At 41.7% G+C, this 27,178-nt stretch overlaps 1 protein-coding gene and 1 pseudogene across 8 annotated transcripts in view; both read left to right on the top strand.

Annotated features, from left to right (window-relative positions):
• The window catches only part of HDAC4 (histone deacetylase 4), a 321,662-nt gene extending 296,278 nt beyond the window's left edge, over positions 1-25,384 (top strand). For all 8 annotated transcript variants that reach the window (XM_053283223.1, XM_053283225.1, XM_053283224.1 and 5 more), the window contains 6 exons: positions 66-163; positions 8,415-8,533; positions 9,866-9,999; positions 19,366-19,450; positions 21,099-21,243; positions 21,794-25,384. In XM_053283223.1, coding sequence (XP_053139198.1) covers positions 66-163; positions 8,415-8,533; positions 9,866-9,999; positions 19,366-19,450; positions 21,099-21,243; positions 21,794-21,833 — 621 coding nt within the window. In that variant the 3' untranslated portion in view covers positions 21,834-25,384. The remainder of the gene's footprint in view (positions 1-65; positions 164-8,414; positions 8,534-9,865; positions 10,000-19,365; positions 19,451-21,098; positions 21,244-21,793) is intronic.
• LOC128333217 (uncharacterized) lies at positions 21,957-26,913 on the top strand (annotated as a pseudogene).
• Positions 26,914-27,178: the final 265 nt, after the last annotated feature.

Here is a 27,178-nt window from a genome sequence, read left to right as displayed (position 1 = left end):
AGGAACATGGGGATATTTTCCAGAGGTGTAACTTGTTACTTTTTCCTTCTTTCCCACATCTGTAGGTTGGCATAGGTCCTGGTGTTGGTTTCAATGTTAATATGGCATTTACTGGTGGTCTTGATCCATCAATGGGAGACACGGAATACTTGACTGCTTTCAGGTAATTCTCAAATCTCACTGCTTTTCTTATGAAGTATTTCTCTCCAAATTAAATATGTACCCTTTTGGATTATGTATATTCTTTCTCTGAGTATCTTGCTATTCTAAACCAATGCAAGCAAAGAAGACCTTACCAGCTGATGCAGATGCTAGCAAAGTGTTATGAGATGAACACATAACACAATTCTCACCCACTCAATATTAATAAGTCTCTTAGAATGTATACATTCATATTATAGTAATGAAAGATTCTTCTCTGTAACATGAAATATTTTGTTTAAGCACAGTGGAATTACAAAATGGCTTTTTAAAGCATCTTTCTGTTTTTATGGCTTGATTGTCCAAAGGTGGTGGTAGTTGCTGCTTTCTGTTTCAGCAGAGCATTCAACAAGTCTACTACTAATTTTATATTTCAGTGGGACTTGATTTACAATGGTGCAGTGGGGAAATGACTTGATTAGCAAGCCAGAGGTTGCTGGTTCGAATCCCCATTGGTATGTTTCCCAGACAATAGGAAATTTCTATATCAGGCAGCAGGGATATAGGAAGATGCTGAAAGTCATCATCTCATACTGTGCAGGAGATGGCAGTGGTAAACCCCTCCTGTATTCTACCAAAGACAATCACAGGGCTCTGTGGTCGCCAGGAGTTGACACCGACTTGACGGCACACTTTACCTTTATGTGCCTGTAGCACAGAACTACTTTACTTTGACAAAGTATTTTCTGATGTTTGATTCCATGTTACATATGTAGTCTGCTTTGTTACCTATTCCCTTTGCCTTTGAAGGGTCATATAGTCTCATTCCCTGCCAATTTGTTGAACACCAGTCAGCAGAACATTATTTGTTTACGGAGACTGTAACTGGATGGAGAGAAGATAATTGATGGGATCACAGCTTTCCATACTGTAATCCTTAGTGCATGCTTTCAAATTTCTTCAAAGGGAAATTGCAATACGCAGTGCAGTCTGGAATGCTTAATGTTCTAATTAAATTTTAACTCCTATTTCTAAACAAAGAGCATCCAAGTCTCCATGAGTTAAGTAGACTGAATAATCCAGGTGATTTTTGTTCTTTGAGTAGAGAGATTCATAGAATCACTCCAGAGATACAGAGGCAGGCAATCTTTAGCCCATAGCTTTTGGCTTATGTTGGCATCCATGGAATGTATACTGTATCTCTGTATAATGGTTAGCTGCTTCTCCAGTACACTTTGATATGAGCACATCATAGTATATGAGCATAAAAATGTCCTTCTGCCTACAATGACATCATTGTTTCACAAGGCATTTGGAGCTGTAGTCTGATATGGGCAGAGTTTTAGGAAAGTTATGGTGTGCATTCTTAATGGCCCTCCTCACGGGTAGGATGGCTAGCCCCAGAGCTACCTATCTTGACAACAGCGCACCCTGAAAAGCTAGGCCATGGGGAGTTTGGGGATTAGAAGACACACTCAACACAGACCAGCACTAAGTACAGACTGACTCACCCAGGGGCACAAGATGGTTGGTGGTGGCCCTGTTCCCACCTCATGGCCCCTGCTGACACCTTTGATCCCCCCAGCACTGCCTTTGCCCCGCCCCTGCCCCCTCCATGTTGGGGAGGTTTATCGCTGGTGCTTCCTGGTTTCGGTACTGATAATGCCACTTGGACCTGTGTCATTATGATGATGCAGGGAGCATGTCGGCTCAGAGCATGGCTGCACCACCCATCATCTGCCCCTCTCTCAGCTGGCAAAGGAACCACTCACAGCTGGGAGAGGGGTGGGCGACAATGGTGGGGCCGTGCTCCAGTGCACACACCCTATTTCAACATACTGATGCCAGAACAAGGGACATGACTGGCACCAAAGCCCTGAAGTGTCACCCTACCTGCCAGCAAGTTGCTCATTGGTCAGCTGAGTGGGTGCTTTGGGGGGAGGGTCAGGGCATCCCCGGAGCAGCTCCCCTCCTCCATTCCATGTTGGCTATGCCACTGGACTCTTTCTCTTGAGTTAGATTTCCCTGGGAAACAGCACTCCTGGGGGAAGGGCTTAGCCAGTCACTGACAATCTCCTGGGCATCAAGGGTCTTGCTTGCAATTTTTAAACACAAAATGAACGGAGCTGCAAACCATAAAAGCCTTACACTTAGGGGTGCGGGGATCTGGTTACATGCATTCCCGCCTCTGCAATATCTATAAATATTGCAAATCTCTACCTCCTGTAATATATGGCTGTGGGATTAATATAATCCCACATTGTGTCATATGCAGCCACATTTGGTCCCATCAAGCCAACTGTATCCTCCTTGGCACCTTTCTGCCATCTGCTTCATATATGGCATGGCATACATTCGCACTGGAGGCTCCCAGCCTCTTGCGAGACCTGTATTGATGCACTTTTGATTTACTGATGCTGTGTATTTGCAGTTGTCATTATACCAATGTCAGCTTGTGAAGCTTTCTTTCTAAAAAATAGGTTTAGTGCATAGATACAGAGAATTGCAAACTTTCTGAAATCTGAGGAAAAAACTGAAAATTGTACGTTAATGTTTTGGTGGAATTTTCTCCTTTTATTGTATGCAGGTATCATTGAGCAGTTCACTCTACTAAAAGGTCACGAAGCATCTTTATCTTTATATCTATTTCTCTAAAGCATACCCGTCACTAATCCTATGTGTGGCAGCTCTCGCAAGAGTTCACAAGCAGCTGCCAATTAGCGACGGGAACAGATGGAAACTGCTGGCCAGGAGAACGGCTGAGCAGGCAGGGAGAAGAAGTGGTGGCCAGGCCAGCTGGCCACCAGCTGGGAAAAGAAGCAGCAGGGAGGAGCAGCGGCGGCCAGGCCAGCCAGCTGCTGGCCTGGAAAAGAAGTGGCAGACAGGTTGGCCAGCTGCCGAGCTGAGAGGAGATATGGTGGCCAGGCCGGCTGCTCGTCAAGGGAGAATGAACTAGGGCTGAAGGGGGGGTAGAACAAAATGAAGATGGCGGGGGGGGGAGACGGAGAACTAGGGGCACAGATGTTCTGCGCCAGGTCAGCTAGTTCTTATATATTTTATGACATATATAAGACAACCAATTTCTATATCAGTTCTTAAAGAGGTGCATCGTGTGATTCTGAGGAAGCTGCTTAGATGTTTTATTTGTTACATAGAGCAGGATATAACCTTTAAGAAATATAATATGGCATTAAGCTGAAATAAAATGGCTGAGGCCCAGAGCAAAGAAGCACAATTGGAGCCGAAGAGCAGACTAACCGCACTGATGCCCTGGGGAAGGGGTGATTTTTGAGACCTCTCCTTCCCCAGGATGTCATATATGCCACCTGAAAATGTTCCCTGAAGGCTGCACAGAGGTGTCAAGTGATGATGTTGCCAGTCTCAGTCACAAAAGCACTCACCACTTTGTCCAGTTTTCTTCTGGAAATCTCTGCTTTCCTGGCCTCTTTGCACTCCTCTACGCAAGCTACTCTCTAAGAGCTCCAAACAGATCTGCTCGTTAGAGCATGGTTCAGAGACTCAGTGGCTGATATGATCCCCACTAACAGTGCACTGGCACAGTGAACAAAATGGCAGTATCAAGGCAGTGTGTGCGCACATGCATTTGGAGTGGGGCCTTCCTGCTTCAATCTGAGTGGGATCTAAAATTAATTGAGTGGACATCAAAAAACTTGTGTGCATGTGAACATACACACACCTTAGAGGGAACACTGTTGCAGAGCTGCAGAAAGTTGCGATGTTCTATGATTTATGTGTATATATAAATATATGTATTTATTTATTTATTGTTAAATTTTTATACTGACTTTCATTAAAATAATCTCAAGACGGTTACTGTGCAACTGCTACTGGAAGTCCTTCTCTGATAAGGTTGCACTACAAGGCTGTATAAGAAGTATGTTTATTGTGTGTTTATTATTAATAAATAAATAACTATGAACTTGTGGCCAGTCTTGAGCAATGATCTTCTGGAACATTTGTTGCTCATTGATGTTGTGCAACAATCTTGTGGAAGCAGTCAGTTCACAACTTGTCAACTCCTGCTAGTGCAAGGACTAGTCTTGAACAGCTGTTGCTTTCTTTGCTCAATACCCTTGTGCTACGTCCTAAAGCTAGCACAACAGCATTAAACTAGTGTAACACTAGTCTGGAAGGCAAACTCTTGACGTAGCAGAACTCTCCTGCACAACATAATTGTGCAAGTGCCGTGTCCTCCTACAGGTGTCCTGTTGGGATGTCTGTATGCTTTGCATAAGCTAGTAATACCTTTTATTTTGCACACATTGCTCTTTCTCAGCTGCACTACATTGGAGTGGGACACCTACTTGAATTCCAAGACCAAGAACAGACAAAGCTGTTCTCAACGAATGCCATTTAGCTACCTCTGGATATGCATTAGGTGTCCAAGGCTGAACTACTAAAAATGAACCAGTATGGTTCTGTCTTTAAGCATCTACTCAAGGGCATTTTTGAAAAATGGCACAAGCAATGGAACAAATGTTGGTGTAGCTGCATTCAAGTGGTAACCCTCTTGCAGTTTGAAATTCAGTGGGTTAACTCGTAAGAATTCACTGGCAACAACAGGAAAGCAGAATCAGACATGCCCTAATCACATGCATTTTGTTATCAAAAGTAGGATAGTGCTTGGAACTCCTTGGCTAACCTTTTGGCCACAACCCTCTCCAAGTCTAATACAGATTTCAAATTACTAAGCTCTGTAATAATTTCACACAGACACCCCTGTGTAAGGAACGCAGGAACCCTGTGTAAAGCTTACAAGATATTTCTTGAAACGTTCTTCAGCATGTGTATGCAAAAACTGACTAAGGCCAAGCATAGGCTCCACCTCTTCCATGAGTCAAAAGCAGACTGGAAGGAAATCTGCCCTCTGGTTTGCCCTGCTATGATGCCATCTTCAGCTGGGCAGAGCAAGATTCAGCATCCACCGTCCAGCCTTCCCTGGAATGCCAGCCATGGCTGACAGCATAATCACCAGCCAAGCTGTCCCCTACCCCCCACCTCCGCCCGGTGTGTGGTACACAGGCCCTTGGTTGAACACAGGAGCTGTCCTGCTAATATATGCACATGTGTGTACACCTTCATCTGTAAGTTACGCTGAAAACCTGTTTAATCTTATGCCAAGTTCCCCCCCCCCCATGATAATACATTGTAAAGTGACCTTTGAGAATTTTAACCAGCTGTTCTGAAAACCCTTTTCCTGATTCACTTTTATTGATTTTAATGTAGGAAGGGACTTTGAAGTTTACAATTTATAGTCTAGAGAAGCAAAAGAGTGAAAGGAATGGGGTGTATCCTTTTTTTGTCAGCCTTATGAGACAATTCATGCCTTAAAGGCAGCACCTTGTTATGCTGGCCCATTCAATGCCACAATGCATTTCCAGGGGATCAAACCAAAAGTTGAAGAAAAGATAAGAAAATTGGTCTTAATGAAATCCAGAAGAAACAGACAGTTTCACTATGAACTTAAAAACTTAGAATGGAGAACCAAGCTCTAATTCAAACCAGTCCAAATGCCAGATTCAAATGCTTTGAAGTCTTCAGATGAATCAGTGGAAATGATTTTGAGTTAGGTAGAGGTGTATGTGTGTGTGTTTAACTCCTAGTATACCTGGCTGCATTGTACTTTGATAAATAGCTGCCTTCTGTGAAAAAAATTAACAAAGAGAATGTTTTCTTTAGCTGCAGGTTGTTAGTGGAATTAGACATCCCAATGAAATTGTCATTCTTATGAAACTAGAAGGCTGAAGTCAAAGAACTGACTGGTCAATTTAAATGCATCCCAGAGCTCTCCAAGAGTTGGTCACTAAGTCTTTACCTCCTGTGCCACACATGACCTGGCCCATCAGTGAGCTGGAGTGATTGAAATCCTTTTGGACCAAAAGGAGCTGGAGACTGGCTGCTAGGAGACACACACACCATGCCTTAGAATTATGTTTGAGCTTTTTCTTGAAAATATCGACTCTGTATTCATTCCAAAGACTTCAGGCATTACCAAGGTTATACAGAGATCATTCCAATGAAGATAGTGGGGCATTGCTAACTTGGAAATGCATAAGATTATAGCACAGCTGTGCGTATGAACTCCTTTAGTGCTTCCTTTGGGAATTGTGTGTGTGTGCGCGCGCTTGCTGTTGTTTGGGTTTTGTTATTTTTTTTGAGGAGGAAAATATATCATCTTTCCATCACTGGTCAGTGTATTTCCATCATTGGTCAGTCAAATGCTTCTAGAAGATTCACAATCAGGGCATGAAGTCAACCGCTCTCCCACCCACCCCCGAAAGTGGTCTTCAGAGGTATGTTGCCTCTGAACTTGGTGGTTCTGTTTAACTACCTTGGCTTCTAGTTGTTGATAGTTCAATCCTCATTCTCTATACTTTGTGTTAGTGAATTCTTAAGTTAAATATTTGGTGGGTGAAGAAGCACAATTGCTGAGGACAGAATGTGAAATCGTTATAGAAAAAAGAAATTGAAATGTTCAATATAAAAAATTGAAATTGTTCTAATTGAGTTGCTGCATATTCTTTTATGTTACTGGACACTTATCACATAAAGGAATAATATTTTTCAAAGCATACTGTCGTTTTCAGCTGTCAGCCCATCATTATAATCAGTGGTGAATGAAATGTGTATTTTAATTTTTTAAAAGGTTTTTATATGTCTTGAGATTGAAATCACTGGCTGACACATTGCACAAGACAACGTGGTTGGTTCTGAATCGCCAACACCACTGTAGGCAACAACCCATCTCAACGTTGGGTCCCCAGATTGTTAGTGGACTTCAACTCCCATAATCCCCAGCCCCAGTGGCCTTTGTTTGGGGATTATGGGAGTTGAAGTCCAATAATATCTGGAGACCCAGTGTTGAGAAACCCTGACCTAAAGCAATGGCTGCTGTGTTGCATAACAGGCCTCCTCTGCTACTCCTTGAAATTGTGCAATTGCATTGCACACCCAGGTCCAATAAAGACAAGAAATGTGTGACTGGATGAACTAGGGCCACTTTTATTAATTAATATTACAATAAGCTGCAATGAGGAACAACAATTAGAGTGCAGGTACCCCCTCTATGGGTCAGCCTCATAAGGAGGACCGTCCAAAACAGGACAAAAGACTGGGCCTTTCAGCCTGGGCAAAGTCCAGACATCATAACTACCACGAGATGTTAACCCCACTGAGGGGAGGCCAACCAGCCCCACCCACCCAGGCCACAAAACTCTGAGTGGTGGGTGCCTGCCAGCCTCCAAGTAGGAGTGGATCCCAGCCCAAAGGCCACAAAATCTGCAAAGGCTGTTCTTTGGTTTGCCTACTCGCCTTAAATGGTCCTCCAGTCAGCCACCGATCAAGACAACCTACACTAACCTGCACTCACCAGTAAAGTGACCAAATATTCAAGAGTGACAACCCTACAATTAACTTCAGTGAGACATAGATGAAAAAAGGCCACACCAGACCCAAAAAATTCCTACTTGGCCCCAAAAGGCAACTGGACAACCCTCACTGAAATGGGATGGGAGGGAGGGGTGCTTAGCCCTGAGCAACTGAGGGAGGACGGAATGAGAGCCAGCTGCATATGTAGCCGCTCCTTCGCTCCTGTTGGATGGCCCAAGACATGTGCCACAGGATCCAAGATGGCAGCCTCCATGTCTGCCTCAAGGGCCGGGAGCACAACCCCGCCCACCGTACAAGCCATATATGGTGACAGGAAGTGTCACTTTCATGGTGCTCCATCCATTATAATGAAAATTGCAACTTAGAAGTGCAATTGCTCAGTCTTATTCTACAGCACCATGGGCATTGCTTTAGATGCCTACAGCAGCATAGGCTGTTCGGTACCAATCGCATTGCCTTGCACAACATGTTAGCTACTGAGACTTAAATATACAGTTACTTTCTTACATACATTGATTTATGCGGGAATCAGGGACAGTAGACTCAGCTTTATCTGGATTGCTATCTTTCGCTCTGACCCAAAGGATTGTTTGCTATGTCTTTCTCTTCAGCTGATCACAATGATCTTAGGTGCTAATGTGGTGGAAATTGCAATGCTTCAGATGGCTTAAATAGTTCCCATGCAAAGTATGTCTATCTCCCTTTGATTATGATTATTGTTTCTTGTCCAGTCCTCTTCCACCCTTGTTTTGTGGCAAAAGTATGGTCATACAAGATTATATACTGAAGTATTAAAATATTTCAGCATTCATTTGAAGACAAGGCATAATAATGTACTTTCTATTGTTCCTTTTTTGTTGCAGAACAGTAGTAATGCCAATTGCTAATGAGTTTGCTCCAGATGTTGTGCTGGTATCATCTGGTTTTGATGCAGTGGAAGGTCATCCTGCACCACTTGGAGGATATAATCTGTCAGCAAAATGTAAGCCTTCAGGCTTTTAAGTTTCAATGATCTCACCATTTTGTTTACATATTTACTAGTTTATAGGATCTATTTCAATTCTGTGTTTAATAATCATTCCCTGAACCTTGTTCCTCACCCTGTTGCTTTAAATAAAAAGCTAATATAATACAATGCAATCACAATAGCATAGAACAAACTTCCAAGCTGTTTACAGAATTTAGGTTTCTGTCCATAAATATTTAAATACCAGTATTCCACTTCACCCACAGCTTGCTGCAGCTTACAAAAGCAATATAAAAAAGTTAAGAGACAGGAATACTGACTGGCATGATGCACAGTGTGCCGCAGGTGGTTTTGCATCACCTGCGCTGCTTTGGTGTCTAAAACCATGCCTGCACTGTTGTTCACATCTGGATATGGAGAGAGGAGAGGGAAACATTCCTATAGCTGTTGCACAGGGGCTATCCCCACCACCTCTCTAGAGACAAAGGTGGGACTCCTCTCATCCTCAGCAAATGGGACAGTCAGCATGTTCAAAGTGGTGAGTGAATGAACAGATCCTTGTGGTTGAATTATCTTTCCACTTCATCGGAGCCATTAGGAGCTGAGCAGTGGTGCTCTACACCAGGGATTCTCAACGTTGGGTCCCCAGATGTTATTGGACTTCAACTCCCATAATCCCCAACCAAAGGCCACTAGAGCTGGGGATTATGGGAGCTGAAGTCCACTAACATCTGGGGACCCAACATTGAGAATCTCTGCTCTACAACATTGTGGTACACTGAAATTCCTGCCAGAACAGCCCTATTATAAGGGCATACCTGGGACTGTGGTTTTCTTGGAGAAGATGCAGTTGGCATATTGGATACAAATGCACTTGACCACAGTTGCCACTTGTTTCTCAAGCACAAATACTGGATTTAAGACACTCCAAGGCTACAGGTCACAGAGTGACTACTACTACATACTATATGTGTAGAATAAATTTGATAATAAATGGAGTAACTGGCTGTATGGAATTTGTAATTTGTTGGAAGTCAAAAAGGCAGATATTCAGGAAAAGGTGGTATGACAAATGTGAAATAAATGTCCAAACCATAAGCACTAAATAAATGTTAGTAATATTTTTTAAAAATGGATGTTTATTTTCCTGAAAAGAAAGAGCTGCAAAGGGTTTCAGTCCAATCACAAAAAAACATTCACACAGAATATTACTGAAATAGTTTGCTCTCCCAAATACTTTCTAGATTATAATTTCATTCATTTTCATTATGTTTTCAGCTTTTGAGAGGAGTTTGATTCTGCTTTTATTTGCCCATTTCTTGTCTTCCTTGTCCCCTTATTTTACAGGCTTTGGGTATTTGACAAAACAGCTCATGGGCCTGGCTGGAGGACGAATCATTTTGGCTCTTGAAGGAGGCCATGACCTGACAGCCATTTGTGATGCGTCAGAAGCATGTGTTTCTGCTTTGCTAGGAAATGAGGTATAAAGAAAAGCAAAGGCATTATTTTTACACATTCACTCTGACATGCATTCCACAAGTTTGCGACATTATTAATGATTAGTAGTATATACACTCAAAATCTGAAACGTCAGCTTTTGCATTGTTGTGTGTTTGTATTTTCTGTATACAAACAAATCATGCTGAAATCTCCAAGTCATTTGCTCTACAGTTGTCCCATGAAAACTTTCTTAAGATTATGCAGTCTTGCAATTTCAGTCAGATGGTGCAGTCCAGAGATACATGTACAAGCTGGAGTTTTCCAGTCATGTCCTCTTCTCTTATTGCCCCCCGCCCCAGACTGCTTCTTAAATTCTCCCAAGCCACCTAATGGCGCAGTGGGGAAGCAACCTGCCTAGAGAGCCAGCAGGCTGTTAGTTCAAATCCCTGATGGTGTGTTTCCCAGACTATGGGAAACACCTATATATCGGGCAGCAGCGATATAGGAAGATGCTGCAAGGCCTCTTCTCATACTGCGTGGGAGATGGCAATGGTAAACCCTCCTGTATTCTACCAAAGAAAACCACAAGGCTCTGTGGTCGCCAGGAGTTGGCACCAACTCAATGGCACAACTTTACTTTATGTTGAAATAGTACTTTGGAGATTTCATTGGCTCAGCTGTTCATTGTCAGGGCATTTTCCCATTGCAGTGGTGCTCCTAAATGCAGTGCTAGGAGTGAGTGACAGCTATATAAGAGAAACTTAAAAAGGTGCCATTAGGGACACCATATGGGGGAGGCAAATTCTGCACCTTGCTTCAGTGTCTAAAGCAGATTTGCATATTTGTGCATACACACACACACACTCCAGCTGTGCCACAGATGGCAAACCACTTATTTTATCCCATAAAACTCAGTGGAAGTCATTGAGAACCAAATCTTGCCTCTGTCTACATTTCCTTGCTCAGGATTCCTTTCCTTGATCATGCTAGTGTGTAACAAAGAAATAGAACCTCTTTGGCAATTGAGTTCATAATTGTGAATGAGCAACCCAAGAATCTATTATATTAATTATCGTAGACGTGCCTCTGTGGGGATGCATCCCAACAACCCAGCAGATTGGCTGGGCGGTGGAGGCGCCGGATTGGATGGGCGGCAGTTGGCCGCATAGGGAAGTGGCCACTTGGGGAGGAAAGGAAAGGAAGGAAAGCAGGCAAGTGGAGAGGAGAACTGAACAGACTGGGGCAGAAGGGAGGAGGGAAGCTGAGGGGAGAGAAAGCGGCGGAGCCTGGATGGGCAGAGACAAATGGCTGGCTGCTTTGGAAGATGCTCTCTAGAGGGAGGGCCATGCAGGAAGGAGCTGGCTGAACGCTTGGCCGCCCGACACCAGGGACTGGAGGAAGGAGGAGGCGGCAACAGCCAGCAGGGAAAACACAAGCAGTCTAAAAAGCAGGGATTGGGGAGCACGAATGAGAGACAGAAAAAGAGAGAGAAAGAGGGGAAAACGGAAGAGGGAGCAAGCTGGGGCAGAAGGCTTGGGGAGAGAGCAGACTGGGGCTGAAGGCTGGGGGGGAGGGGAGTAGGGCAGAAGGTGGGGGGAGTGTACTGCTGCACAGATGCTCTGTGGGGGATCAGCTATTATTATTTATTTACACAGTCAGACAGGTGTTATTGACTGGTTTGTTTTATCCAGACATCGAGTCCTTCCCAAGGACCTGGGATGGCTGAATTTTATTGTCAATGTTGTTGCTGTTGTTATAGATATCATCACAGAATATAGGCTGTTCCCAGTAAAGCTGCTTTTTGTAATTGGCTGATGGTGATTGCTGTGGCCCCTATGGTGTTGAGGTGCTCTTCAAGGTCTTTTGGAACTGCACCTAGGGCACCAATTACCACTGGGATTATTTTGGTCTTTTTCTGCCAAAGCCTTTCAATTTCAATTTGTAGATCTTTGTATTTGGTGATTTTTTCTATTTCTTTTTCTTCTATTCTGCTATCCCCTGGTATTGCTATGTCAATTATTTTAACTTGTTTTTCTTTCTTCTCGACTACAGTTATATCTGGTGTATTGTGTGGCAGATGTTTGTCTGTTTGTAGTCGGAAGTCCCATAATATTTTTGCATCTTCATTTTCTACAACTTTTTCAATTTTATGGTCCCACCAATTCTTGGCTACAGGTAGCTTGTATTTTTTGCAGATGTTCCAATATATCATCCCTGCTACCTTGTCATGCCTTTGTTTGTAGTCAGTCTGTGCAATCTTTTTACAACAGCTGATTACTTTCCCTCCCTCCCGCCACTCTTCATGAACAGAAGAATTCCACTCTTACAAGTCTTGCTCTGGATGCTACTAGAATTGTGCATATTGGTTCAGAGGTTCGGGATTGAACCAACCCCCCCTCCTGGTTCCGTCCGGACCGGAACTGAACCTCCGGACAAGTTCGCGATTTTTAAAAATAAAATAAAATAAAAATACCTCTAGCCCATTGCGGGGTGGGGGGGTTCCTGTAGGCCATGAAGTTTCCCCCTCCTCCCGCCGGCCTTTTAATTCACTGCCGCAGCCCGGGAAAATGCTTGTATTTGGCCCATTCAGGTCTCTGTTTGGGGAAAAATGGCTGCCGCACATGCGCAAATGACCTCTGTAAGGCCCTGGATCATACCAGAGCTTGCAGGGGCCATTTATGCATGCGTGGCGGTGGCCAAAATGGCCACCGTGCGCCCTTACAAAGGGCTGAACGGGCCAAATATAATACAGACAACCCGAAGGGGCTAGAGGTATTTTGATTTGATTTTATTTTTTAAAAAAAATTAAAAAATTGTGAACTTGTCCGGACAATTGGGGGGGGGCGTGTTTGATGGGGGCCGGACTGGACTTGGCTGGTCAGGTTCGAGTCCAGTCCGGACTTGAACTGAACCAGGCCAGCCGGTTCCATGCATACCTCTAGATGCTACCCAATACTAACAGCAACCAGTTCTAACTGGCTCTTTTTCTTCATAATGATTGAACAGTCAGAATTTTAAACTTAAAATAATTAAATTTTCAGAATTTTTCATATAATAATTTGAGTAGTTTTGCTACACAAAAAGAAAGCAGTTGTAGTTAATTAGGCTGGAAAAGAATATAAACAACAAGCATAATCTACACAAATTGTGTTCAGTATGTGGTAAGTTCTATTATACATCTCACCAAAGACCTACATATTTGTTTCCATTTTTGTCAAAATGCCTATGATATAATAAAGATATATTATAATAAAATATGCAAAGACAGTATAGACACATTAAAGCGAATCAGCAGCAGATAAAAACATAAACAAACATGCTCTTGGTTTAAATTGTAAACTGCCCTGAGATTTTATATAGAGCTATATATAAATGTGTTAAATAAATCGCTCCATTAGTATTGATCATCGTGGCTGATAGATGACAGATACGTTAAAAAGCTTCACAGAAGAAAGAGGTTGTCATTTGTCAACAAAAAGCTTCCAGAAAGGGAAAAGGCATGCCTCCATTGGGAGGGAATTCTACAGTCTGGGTGTGGCCACAGAGAAGACCCTCTTCCATGTTCTAACCAAGTACACATCAGATGTTGGTAGAACGCAGAGAAGAGGCTCTCCAGGGAAAACTATTTACAGGTTTTATGTTATTGTTTTTCACTTCCGCCTCTCCCAATCTCTCTTTGCTCGACTGCATCTCCAACACCTCCAAAAAGCTGTGAAGACACAGCAGCCACCAGCCCCTCAACAGTTCAAAAGCAGCGGTTAGGACACAGATCCAGACAGCCCCCCCCCAACCAATGCAGCCCCCGCCCCAACCCATGCAGCAAACAGTTCAAAAGCAGCAGTTAGGACACAGAAGCCATGTACCCTCTCAGCCCATGCAACAACCAGTTCAAAGGACACAGAAGCAGTTAAGACACAGTTAGGCAAGCAGTTAGGACGCAGAAGCTCTCCCCAACATCTACAGCCCCCAATTCCCGCAGCTCTCACCTCCTCCTCCTCCCACTCCCAAACTTCCAAAATACCTCAAAAAAAATCTCCAAACAGCTCTGCAACACTCCACCACACCTCTCCAACACTCTCTCCGACTCCACAAACTTGCCACAAATTTTCCTGCCTCTCGCACCAATGCGATTTGCGGATATCCAAGTTGCAGTTGGTGAGGGAGGTCTCATTTTCCCAAGTGTGGATTCTCAAAACCACAATTGGGAAAACCCCAGTAGACAAGGGACTACTGTACTGTAGAAACGTAGCAGAGGCATGAGGACAACTTAACATCAATTTCTGCTTATCATGTTTCAAACATCTAAATTCTGAACGACCATCAAAATTATTTGGTTTTTATAATTTTTATGTCTTTATGTTCTAAGAATTTTCATGGGGCTGGCTGGCAGTCATTTGAGCATAACAGATTAATGATATCACGGAATAAGGAAAATATCAATTAGCAGTCATTTGGCATTCATCTAGATGATGAAAATGATATGCAAATATATGCTAAGTATAAGCAACTATAAAAGACATTTGCTGGGGTTCTTCAAAATACAGCATAAAAATCAGGACTTGAATCACATGTTTCTTTTTGGTCAGACTGGCTATGATTATATGTGATGGGGAAAGATGTGAATGCCACAGTCCCCTCAATAATAATAATAATAATAATAATACTGAATATTGCACGTTTTTCTTGCTTGAATAATCAGAATCTGCTTTCTTAGACTGATTTGTTGCTGTGACCAGTGGTCCCTCTATTTTTTTTTCATGTCTGTGCGGAATGAGTTTTATTCTGGGCCGCAATTTCAAGGTGATGTGTGCACACCTGCATTCAGAATGGGGCCTTCCTGATTCAACCTGAGTGGGATCTAAAATGAGCTGAGTATACATCCAAAAACGTGTGAGCGTGCGCACGCCTCAGAGCAGGCCTGCACAACATATAGCCCGCAAGTCGCATGCAGCCCGCGAGGCCTTTTTTTCTGGCCCCCGGGGCTATTTCCCCTTCCTCCCCCTGCTGCTTAAACCCCCCCTCCCAAATTCCAGCCTCTGCACGGCCGAAGAGATGGCTGCGGGAGTGCGGGTGTTCTTCCTTACCCTCCCCCACGGCAGCAGCGGCGCACAGAGGCAGTAATCAGAGCAACACTCAGGCCTGCGATTTGGCCCGGCATTGCTTCCCAACTGCAAGGCGCACCTGCGCAGTTAAGTCTCTTAACTGCGCAAGCATGCCTTGCAGTTGGAAAGCGACGCCGGGCCAAATAGCAGGCCCAAGCGTCGCTCTGAATTCTGTCGCTGTGCCCCACTGCCGTGGGGGAGGGTGGGGAAGGACACCCGCATCCCCACAGTCATCTCCTCGGCCGCACGGCGACTGGAATTGGGGGGGGGGGTTAAGCAGCAGGGTGAGGAAGGGGAAATAGCCCTGGGGGCATCTCCTCAGCTGCACGGTAACTGGAATTGGGGGGGACGGCGGCGATGAGGTAGAAGGCGGTGGTGGACAGTGGCCCCACGAGGGATTCCAGTGGCGGGGGATGGCAGGGACGGAGGGAGCCCAGCGGGGAGAGAAAGCGTTGCCGAGGAATGGAGAGGAAAAGCTCTTAGTGGTGAGAGGAGAACGGGGACCTCTGGAACAACGGGGAACGGACTCTCTCTCACCAAGACTGCTCCATTTATTCCCTCTTTCTCTCTCTCTCACCCACCAAGACTGCTCCTCTCTCTCTCTCTCTCTCTCTCTCTCTCTCTCTCTCTCTCTCTCTCTCTCCAAGACACTGCTCCATTCTCTCTCTCTCTCTCTCTCTCTCTCTCCAAGACACTGCTCCATTCTCTCTCTCTCTCTCACTCACTCACTCAAGCCAAGCCTCCTACTGCATCCTTTCCATCTTTCTTTCCCCTTCTCCCTTTTTTCCAAAATTATGAGAAGAGCTTCTCATATTTTTTTCCCCTTAAAAGTTTTCCATGTTATGTGTGATGATTTGGCAGAGGTGGAAAGGAAGAACAATGCATTTTATTATGTATTTTGTACAGATAGTATAATATTTATATTATTAGAATGAATTTCAAGAAGTGACCGTGTGTAATGGCTTTTAAAAAATGAATTAACATGAGGTGTGCTTTGCTTATTATGGGTGAATCCCACAGTCTAAGCTCCTGATATGCCTGCCAGAACCTCACCAAGACTAGTGCAAACAGGCATATGAGAATCAGCAGCCTTTTCAAAGAAAGGATAGTCAGTCCAGGGACAATCTCTGTACCTGTATATCCCTCCTCTAAGCTGAAGGACCGCATTATACCTTGACAGGAATAAGCCACCCACAGAGATGTGGGTTTCCCAGATAATTTTCTGACAACTTTTCCCATGCATTTCCCCCCCTCATTTGCTAAAACTTGCATTAGTTGTTTTTTTTTTCTCTCAAAAAAAGAAAGGTACACAAATTTGCCTGATGTTCTAAATAGATTGTGATCCAGTTTGGCATATTATTAGACCTATTTCCATAAATATAAATTATTATTTATAAATAATACTATATACATATATATATATAAACTATATAGTAGGGGGGAAACATCCCCACCATATTAATTTTCTGGCCTTTACTGTAAACATTTTTCAAGTAGCCAAGTAGCTGAACTTAAATAGGGGAGATAAATAAAGACACTTCATCTGCTTAAGTTGTGATACTGAAACAAATTCAAAGCTTTATGTGGATTTTTAAATTAGAATCTTCTATCTATATATAATTCTCTAAGGCATACCCATGGCTAATATATAATTCTCTAAGGCATACCTGTGGCTAAACTTGTGCATGGCAGCTCTCGTGATAGTTCATAAGCAAATGCACCTGATTGGGCAGTGGGGATCCCATATGCAGATAGGGAGGAGGAGCCTATGATGGTTAAGGTCTGTGGGAATGCAACTATTACTGGTTGGAAGATGTTCTTGATTGAGAGGACAGGAAAATACACACAAACACACACAATCAGAGAGAGAGAGAGAGAGAGATAGGATAGTGGGCAGGGGTCTGAGGAGGGGGGCAGGAAGAGAGGCAAAGAGAGATAGAAGGAAGGAGAAGAGAGAAATAGAAGAAAGGGGAAAAGAGATAGAAGGAAGGGCAAGGAACGGGCCCAAGCATGTCAGCAGCCTGAGGGGAATGGGTGGAAACAGGTGGTGGTAACGGCAGCAAGGAAGAGCCTAGTCAACCACTCAAGCTGTTTGGGGCTACTGAGGCCATTGGACAGGTCCAATGAGGAAGGGCCTGGTCAACCGTGCTGCGGGGGGGAGGACCAGGAACAGAGCTCGGGTGAGGGTGGGGAGGTCTCTGGAGATAGAGGCTGCATCTTGGCCAATAGGCACCAGTAACGCTTCAGCCGCAACCAAGAGGGGTGAGGGGGATGGAAGCAATGGGATGGAGGAAGAGGAGGAGCAGAAGTGTGGCTCAGGTGATGGTGGAGAAATGTCTGAGGTGAGGGGGGCTGTGGCAGGGTGTGAGGGGAGCAATCAAGTACTAGTGCGCAGATGCTCTGCACGTGTTAAACTAGTATTCAATAAATCAGTGAATGTTCAATAATTCAATAAACATATGTACTCTCTCAAACACTTCTTGGGGATAATCACCTGAAAAACATTAATTCAAACTTTGAAATTGCTGAACGTGCCTAATATTGCATTTGCATCCATTGATTGTTACGAATGAATTTTATGATACCATTCTGGACATGCGGACTATCGTGCATGTGCAGCTGTGCAAGTTTCAGATTAATACTGTACTGTCACTTGAGTAGGGTATGGGACGATTTTCGCCACTCTTCCCTTCCCTCTGAAGTCTACTGTGCATCACCAAAATATGAACCCGAGAGTCACATTTTGGTGATGCACAGTGGGCTTCAGAGGGAAGGGAAGAGTGGTGAAAATCACACCTTCCTCTCACTTAAGCAACAGCACTGGTCTAGAACTTACAATACTAGCCAATGGAACTTTAGAAACAGAAAATTTTATATTGAAAAATAAAGAATAGGACATTTTTATGTGGAAACATTTGGGCCCCACATCTCTGGCGACCTGTCCCTAGGGACTAATGAACTCCTGCAATCTTTTATGTGCCATTGTGTCTGGTAGCCCTCTGGACTGAACCTGGCACTGGCACAAATGAGGATACTTGACCAATATGGCACTGGACTGTTGCAGCTGTTTGCAGAATTCACTTAACAAACCTTCCAAATGCCTCTCAGTAACCTGCCAGTGGCTCTGCTACAAAGACTTTCCCCAGGACAGCTGCAATGATCCCCATATGCCTGTTACCATCTTCCTAACCTCATCTATTAGAAACACTCCTGAGTACAGCTTCGAGGTTACCAGCATATATACCACTGTTTTAAGGTCATTTATCTCCAAAAATGGACGTATCTGGCATATCAACCAAAGCTGATAAAAAGCACTCCTGGCCACTGCCTCAGCCTGAGAAACAGGGAGAGTTTGGTATCGGGGGAGTGTAGCCCCATCCAGAACAAGCAGATCTAAATCATCTCTCAGATCCTGACCCCCTACAACCTGTACCTCCATCTTATTTTGCTTCATCGTTATTTCTCATCCAGCCCAATATTGCCTCCAGGCAGGCATTGGACGGGGGTGGGGGGGATGCTATTTCCTGATGAAAAATAGATCAGCATAATGATAATATCCCAGACCAAACCTCCTGATGATCCCTCCTAGCGGTTTCATGTAGATGTTAAAAAGCATTGGAGACAGTATGGAGCCTTGTGGAACGCCACATTTTAGCTTGCGCTTTGCAAAATAACAGTCTCCAAGTGACATCGTCTGGAATCTGCCAGAGAGGTAGGAACGGAACCACTGTAGAACAATGCCACCCAATCCTGTCTCCTTCAAGCAACCCAGCAAGATACCATGGTCGATGGTATCGAAAGCTAAGGAGATCCACAGAGTCACAAAAGTATCCACAGAGTCACACTCCCTCCATCGATAGCCAATTGGAGATCATCTGTCAGGCCGACCAAGGCAGTCTCCACCCCTTTTGCTGTTTGGGGCCCTAATTAGTAACGGGGAAGAATAGGACTTATAAAGTCTTATTACAAATAACTTGTGTGCAATGTCTACCTCTAAACTCATGCAGTTCTGTTTGCATGCAGAAGCATTTGACATTTTTTTCTAATACATCCCTCTTACACATAGGTTTTTGAAGGGGGGTGTGTGTGTGTGTGTGTGTGTGTGTGTGTGTGTGTTTTTAAAATGATTGAATTTTAGAAACACTAAAGTGTCCTGGAGAGCAGGAGAAACAGTATCTACCGTTCTTAAACCATTTATGGTGTCAATGCATTAAGTAATTTTAGAATTCAGTCAAGGTTGGCTAATCATTGTGACATAGGAATATCAAAATAAAATCAGGCTAAAATATATGTTGTTGTTTTCAGCTTGATCCACTTTCTGAAGAAGTATTACAGCAAAGGGCAAATGCCAATGCAGTGCATTCCATTGAAAAAGTCATTGAAATACACAGTGAGTACTGAGGACTACTCATTGCTATTCTACGGTTTAATTGAGCTTGTGAATCCATTATTTTTTAAAAATGAAGTTACATAATTCGCTGCAGTTCACATGCTAAATGATAATGATTTGAAATTGTATGCATATTGTATTAGCAACAGTGAAGATGCAAAATATGTCAGAAATGAATGGTGTAAAACGTTTCACCAACAAAACCAGGAAAGGGGCTATTCAACAAGAATCTAAAGGCAAACGTAACTATTAGGGATAATAAATCAAGAAAATAGAGATTTTCCATGGATAAGAATAAAAATGCATGTTATTTTATTTATTTATTTATCATATTTTTATACTGTCTAATATGTTCATCTCTAGGCGGTGTACAAAATTTAAAAACAATATAAAGTGTGTAGTGTTTGGTGTAATGTTGTACTAACATTAAACCAAATCGTCCCAAAGTATTAGTTGACAATATACTGGAGTTCTAATGAAGGTAGCTGAAGGTTAGAACTGAAACATAGCACAGAAGGTCCACAGGAGTTTTAATATCTGATCTTGGAAAAATGAAGTGGCTGGTAGCAACCTATAAACAGTGATAGGTAACAACCTAGAAAGTGGATAGTATGGCCTGCTGAAGTTTCATGTGAAAGTGTGATTTGTAATGCAAGATTTTTAAAGAATTGGATAACTGACTGGCTCCCTTCAGCCACTTCATTTTACTTTCATTTTCACACCTGTTGAGCTTTCTGTCTACAGGTGGATTTGATAAAGGGGTTTGGCATTGATCTTGGAACTAGTGGCAATTTCACCATAGACAGCAATAGGAAAATGAAATAACCATTGAGTGTTTAAACTTTTAATTAATGTTTTGTGTCATCATGCATGTCATCAATATATAAGATACCTTAATATAATAGACCTCCAGCAACATTTTTGGAAGGGCAGTATATAAATCAAATAAATAAATCAACATTAATTGAGGGAGAAGGTTCTGAAAGTTTTCCCCTCTGTGCAACTTACCTACAGTACCTTCCTTCCTTACTTAACTATCCTTTGTACCTTGCTTCCAGACATACCTGAAGTACTCCAGTCTTCCTTATCCCTCTTCACCCCCCTGAAGCCCCTGTACCATTCTCCTCATAACAATCCATGATTAGCCTATTGCGTAATTAGATCAGCACAATTTATTTAAATTAGGAGCAGCATTAACACCTCGTGCTAAGTTGAGATTGTGTGCACTGTTTGAATGGTTAAGTGTGTAGGGATGTGCATGAATACCTCAGACAGACAGTGGCAAGCTGGGGAGCAGCTCTCTTAAAAAGCAGGCAAGGAGCTCCTTACCTGCTTGTCCCTGCCCCACCACTTTTTCGCCGGCAGCACCCGCTCTCCAAAAGGCTTCCTGCAGCTGTAGCACTGTTCCCTGAAGCCTCCATGTGGCACACAGATGGCCAGCACAACTGCTTAAGTTCCTTATCTGCTTTTTAAAGGAACCTCTCCCCACCAAACCAGTTCGAACATCGGTGCCCAAGCCGGTTCAGCGCTTCCCAGAGGAGGCACCAAACTGACTTGAGCACATCCCTATACATGTCTCTTGGGTTTCTAGTTGAGATTGTGGACAGTAGTGGATGCTGTAATGGTATCTCATTTTCTATTCCTTTAGGTAAGTACTGGCACTCACTCCAGCGTTATTCCTCAACAGTCAGCTATTCTTTGATAGAGGCACAGAAGTGTGAGAATGAAGAAGCAGAAACTGTAACAGCGATGGCATCATTATCAGTGGCAGTCAAGCCGCCACCTGACAAAAAGTGAGCAATTCACTTCCATTTCAGTCTGTGATATTTTAGACAAGAGATGAGAAATAATAATGCCTGGCCAGCTAATTAGAAGTCAAATGGATTAGTGTTCTGGTTTGAAGAAAAATGGAAACCATTTGCAGGGGCTCCTGAAGAGATTAAAAACACTGGTAAAAGCCTTAGATAGAAAATGTCAGAAGGATGAAAGAAAATCTGGTTATGTTCAGCTTGAAGACAAGAATATCCAATGTACAGGCACAAGTTACAGTTTTAAAATACTGAGAAAGTGTGCATAGTAGTTCTTCCTTACATGAGAGGTATGAGATTTAGACTGCAGTAGTAGCATTAATTTAGGCTGAATAGTATAAGTAGTGTTTTGAATAACTGAGCAGTCATCTAGGGAGGTAAGGAAATCTTCTCCCTAAGACTCCAGAGTGAAGCTGATCAAGTAGCAACCAGGGTATTTGGTTTAGATCACTGCCTTCTCTGTGACATGCTCTTCCACTACCTCTGTCCCAGCCAGTTCCATCATTTTGACTTCTCTTGGTGAATTTGTTTACAGGCCAGATGAGGAGCCCATGGAAGAAGATCCTCCCCTGTAGCACTCATCTTTTGGGCTGGAGTTCTCCTGTTTGTTCGTCTTGTCTTGAAGCTCTGCCAAGAAGCTTTCTCTTGTTATTCCTGCATCCTGTCATGGTTTTCTTCCAGACTACAGAAAGGCAGCCATGCGTGCAAGAAAGCAAAATCTCTCCATATCTGTACAGAATATTCTTGTGGAAAAGGAAAATGCAGGTGAAGAGAAGAAATATTAAAGACATATGCACTGAGCATTCTTCCTCTTTTCTTAAATGGAAGCCATGAGAGGCAAGAAGCCAGTGAAGTATTTGGCAGAGTTGCCAATTTTTTTTTAATGAAATCAAAGCTGTAACACAGACATGACAACTTTCATTTAAAACTGGTGCTTAAAAGTTTTATTACCCTCCATTCAGACCACTCAAATCATATTGTAATTTTGTTTTTTATTTTCTATTTTTGTGACTCTTGCCTACCTGTGATTCAAACACTCTCTTCATAACCCAGACAATATGAGATTTTTTTCCATATGAAGGGTGAAAAGAGAAGTAAGCTTTTTATACCTATATACATACATGCGGACTTTATGCGTGTGGAGAGGAAGAACGTAAATCAAGGAAGATAGCCCAGAAAGGGGATCGGCTTTGGTATCTCAAAAGCCATCTGAAGAGTTTGTGCCTTTAAAAAAACATAGATTGGATTGGTTTGGGGCAGCTGGTTTTTTTCTGACTTTTTGAGGAACAATGCCTTAAAGAAAAGAACTCCACAGCAGTTCCTCTGGCAGGGTAGGCCAAGAACTGCAATTAACAAGAAAGGCTTTAGGATTTGTGCTAGCATGATTACTTAAAGTAAGCAATGGCCAGAGCTTCTCCAAAACAGTCTGCAAGTTGAGATTCTGTTTTGCTTTGATTTGTTGCTGTTTAAAATGAAATTAAGGTAGTTGCCAGTTATGTGGCAAATACGGTTGGGTTTCTAAAATTCAACAATTTTTTTTTTAAACCAACATCTTCTCTTATACATTATGTATAACCATTTTAACTATCAATTTGGTTGTAAAAGCATGCATCGGACAACTGCAATTTAAAAAAATTGGAATGCTTTTAATTAAAAGCAACTAGCATGAGATATTGCTTAATATTTTAGATATAAATAAATATATAAATGTATATGTATAATGTATATTCCAAATGTATTCCAAGCTTAGAAACATGACTCTTAAAAATTATTGATAAAATATTTATAATGCATTTATGCAAAATATAGAAATAAATGCAATTTACCATGATAGCCATTGGAAGATCCCTTAAAAAAAGATTTATTTGTGAATTGGAATGTAAGGGTTTTTCTAGAAAAGGGATCTAGTTTGAAACTTGACCATTTCCAAACAGATGTTTGGAATGTTTTCAGAATGCCAACATTTTAGCCACTTGGCAACTACCCTAAACATTGCTATTTTAATTTAAGTTTTTTTAACTTAGATCCTCTTCTAACACAATGAGTTTTCTAGCAAATATATATTTGCTGTTTTCACAAAAAGCCCTGGAACAGCCTTATTTGCATGAATTTTCACTTTTAGTTTTATTTGACAGCTCTGTTTCCAAACAGTAACCATTGTCTGGACCTGTGTCATTTTTCCTTGCACACTGGGGTCTTGTTTGTGTCTGGACTGTTGCACAGTCAGCAGCTTTCATGGTTATCTGGGACAGTTGCAGATTGTTAGGCTTTGTTTTCAGAAAGCCCTTTTCACAAAAGGAAAGATTCCAATATCTTTTTTATATCAGGAAACTGATTGTATATTTTCTGTTCTTCAGTCATAGTTGCTATGCTACGCAAAGAAAATAAGGAGCTTTCTTACCATAAAAACGTATTAGTATTACAAAGAGTGATGTATCATATATACTGTACTCAGTTTAGGGCGTGGCAAGGATTATTAAAGGCATTAATAACTTAAGTGACCATGTTGAAGATCTGCCAAACTCTGTTGGTGCAGTTTAACGCTAACACAAATGAACAGAACTTTTCCTAAACCACTCTGGTTGAGTAAATCCTCTAAAAGACTATTTCACAGTGAATAAATAATAATAAATAAATAATAATAATAATGTTGGCTGGGAAAGTGCTAATCTTTGCCACAATTTCCTTCCTCCTGCTGACCTTTTGGGGTGTGGAGGGGCATTGACCCTCAGAATAAGTTACTAAACTTTTAGTAGTGAAATTAGATGGCTGGAGGAGACTGATTCCATGTGTTTTTTTTCCACACTGTGTAGAATACTACATGTCCCTCATCTGAATAACTAGTGGTATTTTAATTTTGTTTTGTTTTGTTTAAAAACTTTTGTTATAATAACTGACAGGGTCGCTTTATAGTAACTTATTTTCTGTTTCTGGAAGGAGGTATTTTTCCATTCCATTAAGAGCAGAGTTGTGAGAATTTAAACATAAAATAAATCTGAGTGAGTGCAGGAGAGTGTTTGGGAGTTTTGTTTAACGCTTGAGATACTATTTCTAAGCAGACACTACAATTTGAGTTCTTGCTAACCCAAATACATTCAGATTGGTGAATACTTTTTGGCATTAGATAGAACTGCCAAAAACATACTCTAAGAGTAAAGTTTGACAGTAAAGATAAAATGTCTATTTTATAAAATTACTACCTTGCTGCTGTGATCTAAACAGATTTTTGCTGTGGAATCATCTGATTTCATATTTTGTTAATTCCCCCCCCCCATCACTGTTTGTAAAAGCGATGCATCCATAATCACTTCAGTCTAAATTATATTTATTTTCAACACCAATTTTCATGTTGTCAACATACGAACATTACACAACTCAATGGTGTTGACATGATAGACTGGAGTATTCAGTAACTGCTTTCAATATTGTTACTTTTAAGATTCTTTGTTTCTTAGAGACATTGTTGTCAGTGCAGATTTTTCTGAAGTCACAATATCTCTGTTATATTTCAGTCTGTCCAAAAATCCATAGCTCTTGGATCTGTTGAAAATGGTTATTGCATATTCTCACTCCAAGATTGAGTCTGGGTTTCCCTCTGCAAGGGAACATTGGCCTCATGGGAGTTGGGGAGGTACCACTGTAGCCTTGATTTTTTCTAGATGTTTACCTAACATGGACCTGATGGGAATGCTTTTGAGCTCTCTGGATAAACCAAGAGTCCAAGCTGATTTAGGCAATGTACCTGTAATTCCCACCTTTTTATATACAAATAGAAGGTATCTGAGTTCCACCAGCAAGATACTAGAGGTTGTTTTCACTAACCCAGCTTCCAAGGTGGCCTACTACAACTCTTCTCTTGTAGCAATTTAGCAAAGAAGGAAGATCTTAAAGCTATATTACCCAGAAGGGAGTCCCAGGTTGTAGTACACAGTACTAAGTTGAGCATTGGGGTTTATTTTACTTTCGATACACATGGAGATACAAACATTCCTTTTTATTAGTCATGTACTCATTCCATTCTTCCTTTTGTAAACTTTTTGGGCCCACATTTTATGGGCATTGATATATATAAATATATATAAATATATATATATAAAATATATATGAATATATTTTTTTAAGTTTCCTACACCTTGAGGTTGCATGGTCTGTTAGGTTGGCATGTCTTTATATTGTATACAGATTTTGCACGCCACACTTGGCAGCTTTGGAAAAACAAACCCTCTCATGGCATTAGCAAGTGATAAAACATTGGGATGGTTTTTTGTCACGCAAATTAAACATGAGGAGCATGGAGGGGGGGGAGTTTGTCTTACTGAAATTATTATGGACCTGTGCTTTTTATTGTAAAATAAAAAAGGACTACTTAAACATTTGTCATTTTAAGAAAAAAAATATCTAGCACTTGTGACAAACCAATAATAGAGTTTATTGTATTTATGTGGAAATAATGTTCTAGGGGAAACTACACAGAATACACAAGTAAATTGCCTGTGTCATTTATTTTAAAAGGGTAGAGGGGGAGGAGGTGTTTTTCCCCCCTTTAGGCAGGGAAGGGATAAGGCAGGCACAACCCTATGCCAACTACTTTTTGTATTAATTTTCAGATGAAAATGACAAGGACTTTAAGAGTTAACTCTTCAGCACAGCTGTGTTAACATTTTTTTAATTATTTGGAATGATGTATCAGTAGATTTCACTTTTAAGCAGTGACGTACTGTGCAAACACTGTGGTTTCAAACACAACTTTATATCAGCAGGAAATGAAGTTTCTACATAGTGATAATTAAGCTTGGTTTCCTCCCAGCTTCACCTTGTATTTGATATCAATTAAAATGTATCCTATTGAAAGAAAGAACGTGAAAAAAGAATTTAACACTTCTGGTGCTCTACATTGGAGGCGGTATATATATGGGGGTGGAAAACTATTCACCCAAGAGCTTATTACAAATATGTAGTACCAAAAGTTGTAACTCTATTATATTCTGCTTTATACCTATACATGCTCAGTATGTTGTCACCATTGGTAGCAGCTACCAGTTTAATCTGTAATTTAGACACAGTTTCACTCTTAACTGTATGAACCCTTTAAGTGATGGTAGCATATTCTTTGTACTTAAATTTTCTGATGACCTTTTTCCTTTACTTGGTGGAGTTGGACATTTTCGGTTTTTTCCTAGCTCTTTCTCATTCCTGTTTTTGTTGTTTTGTTTGTTTTTTACTGGCCAATGGTGTCTTTCTCCGACAATACCAACTTCAATTTCAACTTTAATAGAAGTCCAGTATTTTGTACCACATTATGACAACTTGTTATTCTTGTGGTGTAAATAAAAAAGAAAAAGTGAATTATAGTACCATTCTGTTGTATTTGCTGATCTTCTTTTTTTTTTGTCTTGTTCATTGCTTGACTCATTTTGTATTCCTACACCAGAGTCTTAAGAGTTGCCATCTCCTGGCCGTGACTCAAATAAATTGTATGCAAGGAAGAGTTCCTGCATATATATCCCTTTAAAGAAGCAGGCACTGTCTTCAAATCCTTATTTCACTGAGAAAGTAAACTTGTTTTGGGTTTCTGTTGCTTCAGACTACAGGCGCGAGGCTCACATTGTTGAATATGCTTTTATACAGAAAGAATCTATGTACTTTGAAAACTAGCATGCCAGGAAGAAAGGTTCTTTTCTTTTTAGATTGTGAGCCCTTTGGGGACAGGGATCCTTTTTATTTCTTTATTATTTCCCTGAGCCATTTTTGGAAGGGTGGTATAGAAATCGAATGAATGAATGGAAGGAAATGGTTTTTGTATGGAAGAGCATTTTATCCCGTTAGTTCCCACTTGCAGTCTGAAGTGGTGCAGCCCCAATGTAGGTTTAACACCTTTAGGAACATAGGAAGTTGCCATATACTGAGTCAAACCATTGGT

This window comes from Hemicordylus capensis, chromosome 1 (assembly GCF_027244095.1).
Source record: "Hemicordylus capensis ecotype Gifberg chromosome 1, rHemCap1.1.pri, whole genome shotgun sequence".
NCBI lineage: Eukaryota > Metazoa > Chordata > Lepidosauria > Squamata > Cordylidae > Hemicordylus > Hemicordylus capensis.
Note: the sequence above shows the minus strand (reverse complement) of the source record. Positions and strands in the feature narration are given on the sequence as shown.